The 12161-nt window shown below is 40.6% G+C and overlaps 1 protein-coding gene across 4 annotated transcripts in view; it reads left to right on the top strand.

Moving 5' to 3' along the window:
• EBF1 (EBF transcription factor 1) overlaps positions 1-12161 on the top strand; it is a 392672-nt gene that overhangs the window by 352858 nt on the left and 27653 nt on the right. For all 4 annotated transcript variants that reach the window (XM_061188385.1, XM_061188383.1, XM_061188381.1 and 1 more), the window contains exon 11: positions 7093-7181. In XM_061188385.1, the coding sequence (XP_061044368.1) occupies positions 7093-7181 (89 nt within the window). The remainder of the gene's footprint in view (positions 1-7092; positions 7182-12161) is intronic.

Below are 12161 nucleotides of genomic sequence, written 5' to 3'. Positions count from 1 at the left end.
AGTGGGATAATGTCTATAAAGCACTTTGATATTACTGGGAAGAGTGTCTTATATGACCTCGGGGTATGTTTGAAATGACACTTCTCCAAGTAATCATTGTGATCGTTAACATCTATTAAAAACATTCATAGGTCCTTATAACTTAGAGAATAATTGAGTTCAGGATGCACAGTCTTAAAAATTCGTTGTCTTTTGCAGATGCCTTTAAAAGTAACCTGTCAACATGTAAATTGGTATAAATTTTAGGAAGGATAGTTAAAAAATATATGTATCCAAAGTCTTGAAATGTACATATTTTTTATCTAAGAATTTCTCCTGAAAATTTTGAGGAAAAAAATACATCCCCATTAACAGGGGATTTGTTGCATAAGTTACGGCCATCCATATAATTGCAATATGCTGCAACCATTAAAAAGAATGAGGTGGATATAAATATGTATATAATCTATATTTATATAAAACAGTATTGTAAGAATGCCCGAAAGCCTACATATTAATATAAATAGTGATTATATATGAGTATATATATTATGAGGCATTTTTCCTTCTTTGTGTTTCTTTTGTATTTCTTTTACAATAAGAGTATATTCCTTTTAGACTTAGAAACACAGTAAAGCTACTTCCATTTTGAAAAACAAAAGCGAGTCACTCTTAATTCTTGCTTCCTGCTCTTGATTGCTTTTGCTTCTGGAAGAGTTATTAATTTCCTAACATACGCAAGTCCTTTGCATTCCAAGTGACGGTCCTCAGGGTCTTCCATCTCTTTCTCCCAGAGCCCCTGCATTTTTTCATCCTGGGCTCTGATCTACTTTGCAGATCTCTTTCTCTCTTCAGTCTTTACCTTGCAGGCTCTGTAAAGAGAACGTAGCCACACAAGCCAACAATACCTCTGATAGTACCTTCGGTAGAGAGAAGTATTACGTCCTTCGCTTGATTTTTGAATCTTAGTGTTGTTGCTCCACATCAAGAGGTTTGAAAACTACAAATAAGAGATCAGAGCATGTTGAAAGCCAGTTTGGAAATGTTCCTTTGGCTCCTGTATTGGTAAATTCTGCCCGTGTTGGCTTCATCCTGACACCCTTCTGGTTCAGTTATAGCTTTCTGCAGTTCAGTGAGCCTCTTCCCGAAGCTCTCCTGAACCTCCTTCCTGAGGCAGGGTGCCAGGCTGTGAAAGCATTTCACACCGAAAGCAGGGGCTCTGCTTGCAAGGGACTTGGTGTTAGGTTTCTTAGGGAAGTGTATCCCTTCCAGGAAGAGATGACCCGGGATACCATGTGCGCACTAAACATCTAGGCGAGGAATGAAACATCCGAACGGCTGGAAATGCAACACATTTCTTCCTTGACCATATTTCTGGCTCTTGTGTAGGTTTCTGGTTGATTTTGCGGTTTATACCTTTTAAAGTCAGTCTTAAAGATAGGTTCGTGAAGATAACTTGCTGTTTTATTGTTTACCTCTGGTTGTTAATTTAGTGACTGAGGGAAAAATAGGGCCATTATGGAACAAAAAGACTGCCTAACACATATGTAATAACTCTTATGCCCAGAATGGATCTGCCTTGAAGGGAAATGCTCTGCTGTATTTCTTTAGTTCAAATATAGAATAGTCACCAGGGAAGCTTGGAGACCCAGGTGCTGGTTTTATCATTGCCTTTGCTATGAGGCTTTATTTATTACTTGGCATAGAGTCTAGATATTTGTTTGGACATTAAATGGCAATAGAATATAAATATTGCCTTTCTAATATCTGCATTTCTTTTTATGTCCAGTCAAAATGACATCATGTCACATAACCATTAAAAAAAGGAAATTAAAACCCCAGAAATATGTTAAAGCGCTGCAGTGAGTCACTGAGGTATAAAAGCAGGGGAACTCTGTGCGCTCACGTTGGAATGGCACCCAAACCGCTTTTCCCCTGATGTTTGGGAACACAACTGTCCTGCCTTTCATTTCCATTGTTTCCAGGGATAAGTATTCCAGAAGTTAAGGAGGACTGAGGAGTGTTTTCTCTAAAAGGCAACTCTGAAAAGAGAAAAATCAGTTCTCATAACTGAGAATGCATTTGTCTTGACTACATGGTTTTAATTTGCAAATAAATCCCCTTAAAGAGAATTTTCTTTCTTTGATGTGTTTGTGGATAAAAAAAAAAAAAGAAGACGACTAAAGGCATGAAAAGGCCACAATTCACATATACATTTGGTAAGGATTTACCCATTACCAGATGTTTTGAATGAATTTTATAATCTTGTCATTATTAGTAGTACATAAAATCTAGTTGTATTATTCTAAATTTTCTTTGCATATAGCATTTCATGCTGCATGAACATTTGGACACTGTAAATAGCTTTGTATAACCAGAGTTCTTCTGTCTTGACCAGAACCTTGGTTGAAGCCAAAAGGGGAAGAGCTCTGCATAGACTGGTTCTGTATGGAAAGTTACTGGTTTCCTTTAGGGGAGTCTGAGATTGTGAGACTGGGTGGGAACCCAAAGCCATTTATAAGCTGACCCCACACAAGGCCACATGAAGTGGTTTGATTTTTTTTTAAATATTTAACTAACTTTTCCCTTTTGAAAAGTAATGACTTTGATACAGCTGAGCCTGCCCCATGCATGGGTCCCCTACTTCCTCCCTATACCCATTCCCCAGTATCCTATCATAGCTGTGAGAGGACCCTTCTGAAATCTCAGCTGATACATCTGCCCTACAAGCCTGCTCCTGTGTAGAAGCATTTAATCTTGCCTTTTGTGCATTTATAGGAAAGTTTCGGACCTCCTGTAGGATATGTACACAGCTCCATGAGGTCCTACTGAGCTTACTCAGCTAATATGTATCTACCTCTAAGTTTGAACAGGACAGTGCAAGACATCTTGAATGCAAATCTTTGTGGCTCCCCAGTAGCCTGATCACTCTATAAATCCACGTGGTCCTGTGAAGTGTAGTGTGAGCTTAGTGTCAGAAAAGAGGAGCAGTGGTGGTGACCCACCGTCTGACCATCAGGGAGGCAAGAGAATGGATTGCTGAGCGGGAGGGAAGCCTGGCCATGGGAGCTGGAACTGGGTTCCAACTCTACAATCATAGTAGTTCATTTCTGAGGTGAGATTATGTACACCTCTCAGAAAGTTTATTTTTAAGGGCTTATGTGACATAAAACAGTGAATTCCTACCAGTGCCATCTGAACACTTGGTAGGCACTAGAAATGATTATTGAGTCAATGGACAGTTTATTATCTTGTGGAATGTTTTTAATGCCCTCACTGGTCGCATTTTATTATGCTGATTAAAAAACTGAGGCTTTTCTTCTTTGGGATTATGGATTTTGCTAAACCTCTGAGCCTCCCTTATTCCGTTACCACCCCTAACTGGTTTAGGAGAACACCCTCTCAAACCCTGTTGAAAGTGTGGGTTAGGTGCTTGGAAGTAGGGTGACACGAGGAGCTCTCATCATTTCATTCCTTTTGCAGTTTACAGTTTCATCTGTTTTTTCTTTTTACAACCTAAGATACTCATGCTTTATTTGTGGTTAATTATGCGCAGTTAAATTTTTTTTCTTTCTCTCCTGGATTCTCGGAATTGTTTCAAGTTTTAGGGGGAAAAACTTGACTAGTCCCACTTCTTCTTCTGGTGCCCCCTGAGCCCTGTGCTTGAATACAATGAGGTCACTTTGTTGAAGGATTAACTTTATGTTACATTCTTGCAGAGTAGATGTATGTCCCTAAGGTAGGACTACCCCCACTGATGAAAATAAATATGCCATTCTTTATGATTCCTCCCCGTTACTCTCTCTGTTGATTTTCAGAGAGTTTATGAATAGTCACATATTTATACAACTGGCCAAACGTATACTACTTATTTTTCTTATGGTCTGTAATAACCTAGGCAATGTTATTAAAGGGTATACAGACCCTTTTTCAGGCAAAGTTTCTTATGTCATTACTTTATACAAGCAGGTCAGATTCCATCTTGGGAACACTCTCTTGCTCTTAACCTTTTTCTCTGATTATAAAAGTAATATATGTTCATTGTGGAAAATGTAGACAATGCACAGCATAAAGAGAAGGAAGAAAAGCACTTCAAGACTCACTTCTTAGAAATAACTACTGTTAGGCAGTTTATACACAGAAACCTTTTCTTTATTCTCTGTATATGTTCATTTAAAAAAAAAAGTAACCACATTGCACATATGCTCTTGTAATCTGCTTCTTGACATAGCAATATATTTTATGCCAGTAAATTTTTTTCCCTATTTTTTTTTTCCAAAAGCATTGCTTTTGAGGACTGCATCATATTCCTATGGCTGTGCCGTAATTTAACCATCCCCCTCCCTAGACAGTTAATCTGTTTTTAGGGTTTTTTTTTAAAGTAACAGTCTCTATCAGATGGCCCCTCTCACTCAATAATTGGTTTAGTTTTTTTCTTTAGTCACTGCAATCAGAGAAATCATCAGGCACCTTTGAATTTAAGACAACGAACTTTGCTTGCATATCTTTAGTGTTATCTTTGTTTACAGCACTAGACAATGCCATTGTAATATTCAATATGTAGATTGAGGGCAGGTTAATATATTAAAAAATACAAGTGTAGAGCAAATCATAAAGGCATGGGAAATAAATTAAAAGCCTTTGTCCCTCTACTGAAATATTTCCTCTCACATAGCATACTTCCATAGACTAGATGCTTATTTTTCTTTGAATAATGAGTTTAATATATCTAATTCAATTACTCTTTCTGGCAGCAGAATGACTTCTCCTCAGCTCTTTAGCTATTAGTTCCATATGATATTTGAATCAGTTCTTTTAATTGTGGATACTGAATGTCAGTCATTCTGTTGTGAGTTGTTCCTATGGTCAGAGAAACATATCCTCCCCCCAATACATCAGTCATTCAATTAACAACCATGGGTTTCTTGACACAGTAGGAATTAATTCATTATGCAAACAACTGAAGCGGTGGGTCAACAAGTCAAGTTTTATTGGTGGCTTACACTGAAAGATAAAACCAAGAATTAGAATTTTCAGGATGCTGAATCATATCTTCAAGTGTTAAAATGATACATTTAATTGCCTAAAGCTATTTTTATGGTTAAACATCTTTGTTGGCAATTAGCATTATGGGTGGGGGATAGATGTGATATACAGCTTAGCCTGGGTGCTCATTCCTGTCACTCTCGGGCATTTCTTTATTAAATACTGGGATTTTATGAGTCACAGCTTCCCTGTGTAAAGAATTGTATGGCTTTTTCTCTACAAGTCTAATTTGAAAAAAAAAGAATTTTTCTCAGGGGTTTACAAAGTAATTCATAAAATGGGAGGAACAATAAATATTGTGCCTTAACTCATGTACCACTATAGAGAGATTTGGTACACCTGGGTGTAATTTTAGTTAATTTCCACAAGAGACAGGTTGAAAGTTTACCGTTTGGAAGGGGGCGGGGAGAAGGTGGGGGAAATGGCTAAACCTCATATTTGCAAAAGTGATTACATTGTCTTAAATGGCTACTCTATTAACAACTTCAACAAGCATTGCATTTGGGGAAAAAAATCTCCTTAAAAAAAGTTACCTGAAGTTCACTCCAACTTAAAATGTGCAAGTGAGGAAAAAGTACTTACTCTGATTTATATGTCTTTTGGAGGTGTAATTATTGGCTTTTACTCACCTATGTAAAACAATGTACTTTTGTAAATGGATTTCTGGCCACTTTATGCAGCCTTTTTTTTTTTTTTTCCCTCCTTTTTTTTTTTTCTTACATAAAAAGTAAGCACTGTCAATCAAGGAATTTTAAGGTTTATTTCCTCTTTAGAAATGATTGATAGCCTTTTAGATTTACAAGTTGACAAGTTAAAGGGTTCTATTGGTATAATTATGTACTAAATTCACAGTCTTTCAATTTAAATGTCCTTTTAAAACCACAAGATTATCATACCTGTATTTTGAAAAGTGGGCCAGTCAGTTTGGGTTGGTATACAAATTGCTTCCATTAGCCTTGGGACCTATTTGAATTTAATACAGTTTTTTAAAGTTAGTAGTAGTATGAATCTTACTTTTAAAATTTAGGTTAATGGAAATGCATTTTAAGTAAAGCATGTGGCAACTTGTTTTCTAAATGTATAGCTAAATGTCAAAGACTGTCTTTTTATGGGAGAAAATATGTGGTTGAGTACTTTGGTTACATGAAAAAAGAAAAGAAGAAAAAACCCGGCTCATTACTTAGAGGAGATGGGGGATGTGTGTGGAGGATGGAGCCGCCATCTTTTCCTGGTCAGGCGAGGAAAGCTGGAGATATTTCACATCCTGGGGAGGAATTTCAAAAGTGATACACGAGAGTCCAGTTTGTATCGAGTTGAATTGTAGGATGCTTTGAAGAAGGTATAGTCGATATGGGTACAAGAAGGCCCACTGTCTCCAAATATTATTACGGGTTTGCTCTTCTTTTAGTCTTTTAAAAAAATTCTTCTTGGAGAGCCAGCTGCTCTGAGCTAGTGCCCATAGAGGTTAGCCGTTTCCTGAAATAATATTGATATTGGTGAATCAGTCTTTCATCTTAGATATGAGGGTGTCGTATCAAGGGCATTTTCAATACCTGTCTCTTTTCGGACTCTTCCAAGGGTAGAAGAGGCTTTCTGGCCCGAGGAGATCTGGTCTCCTCTGCCCCACCACACTTAATTGCTCCCGATGGCACTGCGATACTGTATCAGCTGAGGTCCACTTGATATTCTGTAGCTAAGCAAGTACTTTTAATTCTGCTCTTTATAACTGTAGATACCCTTGGCCAAGCCCTCCAGTGTTTTAACTCAAGCTTCTGACTAAAGGGAATCCTGAAACCTCACACCAAGTTCCATTTTACCTTCCATTTTCAACACTGTAAGGAATATAGAATTTGGCCAGAAGAGCAGAGTTTAGGACCTGCTACTCATGTTCTTCTGAGTGAGTCAGTCCCCACCAAAAGGGATCATTCGTCCAATCACTTGATGATCTAATTCAAAAGTATCAATGAAACTTTGGACTTCCCAGTTATTTCTGCACCATAAGTGTTGCAAATCATGTGCTGTTTTGTTTCCTGAAATTGTTCTAATTGTATGACTTTTTCATTGCAGCGCTCAATGAACCCACCATCGATTATGGTTTCCAGAGGTTACAGAAGGTTATTCCCCGGCACCCTGGCGACCCTGAGCGCTTGCCAAAGGTAGGATACCTCCTCTTTGGGTTGGGGTCTCTGGAAACACGGGCTGGGGTGATTGGCAGAAAACTTTGCCATTGATAAAAGTTAGTTCATAGATAAGCAACTCAATATTTTTGTGCTTTGTGTATTTAGTATTATAAGGTAAGCAATAATCAAAGTAGCAAGCACTTACGTGCCAGGTAATGTTGTACTTATTTTTACTTATATCATGTCATATCTTCCTCTAAAAAACCCTCTGAGGTTGGTGCAATTACCACCTCTATTTCAGAGAAGAAAATAACCAAACAAAGAGAGGTTAAATCATTTGCCCAAGGTCACACAGCATGTAAATTGCTAAACTGAGATTCAAACCTCTAAAGCCTGGCTCCTAAGTCCAGGTTATTAATCATTATATCGTATCAGTTCTCAAGAGGAAAAAGAACATTGCTTTTCTACCCCCATGAGGATCTTTACTTATTTCTGGTGAGGGGAGAACAGCTAGAGCTCAAAGGAAAGCATATTGACACACCTTGCACCGGGGCTACTAAGACATGAGTCTGTTCCCTCCAGAGGCATCCCACCTAAGACACAAGTGGGAGAAATTAGACACGAATTCAAGATAGAGCAATATATGTCATACAGCAATGTTATTAATTGCCAATGCAGAAAAAAAGGAAATGCACATTTATTGGTTTCTATTCTGTACCTGTCGTCAATGTTGGGGATATTCCCATCTCTGTACCCAAGGAACTCGGACCCCCTGTGGGAGAGAAAGCCAAATACAACGCCATACATAACGGAAAACAATAGGTACATTTAACAAAAGTGCAACCAAAGTTCTGGGAGGACTCAGAGGAGAGAACAGTTAAATGCTAAAGAAGTTCAACGAACAGAATTGGTCGAGCTACCATTCACTGTTTACTGACAGAAAAATTAAATTTCATTTACTACACAAGTAAAAATTAGTATAAATTAAATGAGTAGAGGAAAGGTCCTCTCCATGCCACAGGAAGTCTAGAGATTTGTCATTTCCAGGTCTGTTTCTGCTCGTAATACACTTATAAAAATGAAGTTGGCATCCTTCCTAGCTCAGCGAACCTCTTTGGGGGATCATTTCATCATCACGTCTTACCTGTGGGCCCTGCTGCACTGAAGGGGCAGGACCACTGTCAGAACAGGCCTGTCCAGGAGAAAGCTGCCCCCTCCCCGCCGAAACTGATGCACAGATGTGAGGGGCTGGGGGGTGGGTAAGGGGCACTGCCTGCCCAGAGAGAGGAAGAACCGTGACAAGCAAATTCTGCCCTCTCCTAGACCCCAGGGGAAGACCCACAGAGCCTTCAGTCTCAACCCTGAGTTCCCATAACAGCCTCACTTCCACTGAGCACTGTTCACCTTAAAAAAACATCTTGAGAGCATTTCACCTGAGGAAGAAATCATATGATGTGTCAGTCTGTACATATCCTTGTCTTTGAAAGGGGCCTCCATCTTACACCTCCTTCCCTTTCACCCTGACTTATTCTTGGTGAGCAATTACAGAATCTAACAGTAATAGTGAACGACCCTCTGCTTCCACAGATGGGTGTGCCATGGAGAGAATTACCTTTAGGTTCCTTTGTCTGGCAAGAACCCAACTCCCATGCATCTCCTATGGGAAAATAATCGGTAATTTTATAGCACGAAGATGTAAATAATGTGTGTCCACCCAATGGTGGGAAGAAGCCATGAGGGCATTGCCAGATTCTTCCCATTGTTTCCATTTGGGGACCATTTTCACTTTCATTTGGCACTTGATGTCCCTGGAGTCTGCTGAAGGGACTGGAGAGCTGGACCGGGTGAGGTGGCGCTCAGAGCCACGGCACTGACCAGCTCTGTAGTCTGGGTCAAAATTCTTTCTCCGCCCCCCCCCACATTCTTAACCTCTCTGTGCCTCAGTTTCCTTCTCTGTCAAATGGAGATGGTAATACTTCCTACTTTTTTGGGTTGCTTTAATCACTTATTTAGCAGTCAACAGAAGGTAGCTATACTTATTTGCCAGTTGAGTGAGAGTGGGACCCTGGCTTCTGAGAGCTCTCCTACCCAATCTCTGCAGAGCAGGAAATCCTAATTCAGGTCAGCAGTGGAGTGTGTGATTTATCTTCTGTGTCTCGGTTTCTTCATCTATAAAATGGGGGTGAAATAATCGTGCCAACTTCACTGGGATCTCTTAAGGATAAAAAGAAGTAATCCTGTGGGTGCCTCAGCATAGTTTCTGGCCCACCATTGCCACTCTATAAATATTGATTGAAAAACAGGAGACAGATTTGGTTTAATGGTTGAGGTCTACAGGAACCAAGCAGTACTTTTCTTATTCATAAAGAAAGGAGAGAAAACAGGAATATATGGTTGAGTTTTGTGTATTTACTTTTAATAACATTTTCACGGCTGCACATCACGTTCAGAAATGTTGAACAAATAGCACAGGCACGTGTCACTTTGTCCCCGGTGGCCTGATGGTGAAATTCCCAGCCCCGTTTTCCTGGGTTTGGGAAGAGTAATCAAGGACACAATGGGTTTGTGTGTTAAGGAAATACTCCACAGTGTGCATCCAGCCACTGGACCGTGCGAGGACTTTGGCCAGAGCCCACCCCAGGAAGCTCTCTGTGTGACTCAGATCAGAGTGGTGTCCTCTTGGCTCCGAACGCGAAGGTGGAGTGAGAGTTCAAGAGCAGGGTCAGGAAGTGGCGGATGGAGCCAGCACGAGGTATTCCTGTGGACCTGGGAGATTTATAGCCCGCTGTCCATTGTTAGGGGGATGAAAACGGGCTCCGCCTTTCTTAGAATCATGGTCAGTGTTTGTAAAACAGGAGTGTTTCAGTGAGCCACGGACCACACACCTTAAAAAACAAACTCCACTTTATTAAACCCATGTGTTTGCGAATAGACAAAGCTAGATTCATACAACCACCCACATATTCTGTCAAATGAAACTGCTCCAAAGACCAAGCAGACAGCTTTCCATAAGAATATGCCTTTGTATACTGGCTTGTGCTTTTTCAAAGAACTTGTACATGCGTTGTTTTATTGGAGCCCACTCTTGTGAGAGAAGTCGGGAAAGCAGACATCATTCCTATTTACCAAACGAGAAAACGGGAGCAAGCCGAATCCTCTTCTGTAAATTATTTTGTCCCTGAAAGCCACCATCAGTGATAGTTGCTGTACACACACATTTAAAATACTATAATTATGCTAAGCCCAGATGTGCTTTGGTTTCCTTTTTCATGTGCACGTGGAGAAGGGCAGGCTAAGGTTTTTCAGCTGCAGCATGCTATTCTGTGTCCTACAGACGTGCCTTCCTCTCTGGATCCTGGCAGGAGGGAGAGGAACATGTGACCAACTTTGGGGCAAAGGTTGACTTTTCGTATAATGTAGAGGTGAGGGGGATGGGGGCTGTGGTCAGTCAGAAATGCTGAGATGCTGACGTGCACGAGGCCATCCAGGAACATTGAGCAAGGGGCTGTCTCTCTTTTGAAGGCCAGAGGGGTCTCTGTCCCCTTTCGATTTGTTAGTTGTCTTCCTGAGTGGTCAGTGAGCATTAGCACAGAGGCACCGAGCTTGGCTGGCATTCCGTGCGTTTGCAGTGAATCCCAGGGAGCAGGTAACCTTTGCGTCATGCCCTCGATGTGCCTGGCATGGCTTTATCGAGGTTTTTGAAGGGTACTGAGGCCAAGAGAGTGGGATCTCAGGTCAGGTAGACGTGGATTTTGAAAACCACTTGCACTGCTCCGTGCACGGGACTCACCCTTCTCAGCCCCGGTTTTCTCCTTTGTAAAGCAGCTGCCCCCCAGCATGGCTGTTGGGCGTTAATGAGATAATGTATGCAGCGAGGTCTCTCTGGCATGTAGTGAGACTTCAGTAAATGGGGGCTACTATTCCCTGCAAGATGGGTACTCCCCATTTCACAGGGTCAGAGTTCCCAGAGGGCTGGTGGCATGCTACAACTCACAGTAAGCACGTGGGAAAACTGAGATTCGCACCCGGGGCCTCTGGCCTCACTGCATCAAGTTCCCATTTCCCTCCCGGGTCTGGAAACCCAAATACTTCTGCCTTGAGGTGACTGGCTTCTCTCTCCTGTCTCTCGCCTAACCTCAGCCCCGTCCTACTCAAATACGCACCAGCTTTCTCTCATTTCCCCACCCAGAGGGGTTTGCGTGGGGACCTCCACAGGGCAAATGTGTTTTTTCTTCCAGAGCCAGTCCCTCTTTTAGAGAAAATAAAGCAGTTTGAGAAGAGTAACAAAGGTGGCATTTGTGTGTTTTGCTTTATGGAGCTGAAAATATCTGGTAAATTGATCCAGTGGGAGTAATAAATACACATTACTTTATCTTGTTCTTCATGTCCTATATCCCTGAGCCTTGCTAGAGCAACACCACTTAATAGACTTAAAAAAGAGTAATTACACTCATTGGTTGTGTGATTTTTCAGCCCTCCTAGCCCTGCCTGACCTTCTAATTTAGCTCACCGCGTCTAACTAATGCATTTATATTCATCTTTTATGAAGCATGTATAGTACAGAATTGACTTTAGAGCCTTTTTCAAGCTGTCCTCCCCGGTTTCCAATCTGGTGAGCAGTAAGGAGAATGGGAACCATCCATCTCCCTACATCCGCACCTATAGATAACCCATACACACAGCATTTTCTTTATCCTTTATGAAACATAATAAAAAGTAGTTATTACATTTTTACTTTAAAGCTTTTATACATTCTAGCATTATTTACAGCTAAACATGCAGGTAAAAGATGCGAGTGTTTTTAAAATGATTACTGTTAATGTTTCTGCTTGTCAGAAGTACTTAAATTTTCCTGCACTTTGTCTAAAAACTTAGTACTGTTGCCTTTTAAGAACAACACATTTAAAAGATCTTGCAAGTCAGATTTGCAAACACTGCTGACAGTTTGTGATGAATGATATTGCAAAATTTGCAAGATGTTTGTCATTTCGCACAGCTGACATATTAAGGAACAGA

This window comes from Eubalaena glacialis, chromosome 4 (assembly GCF_028564815.1).
Source record: "Eubalaena glacialis isolate mEubGla1 chromosome 4, mEubGla1.1.hap2.+ XY, whole genome shotgun sequence".
In the NCBI taxonomy this organism is placed as follows: Eukaryota; Metazoa; Chordata; class Mammalia; order Artiodactyla; family Balaenidae; genus Eubalaena; species Eubalaena glacialis.
The sequence above is the reverse complement of the archived record's forward strand: the minus strand, read 5'-3'. Positions and strand labels throughout refer to the sequence as shown.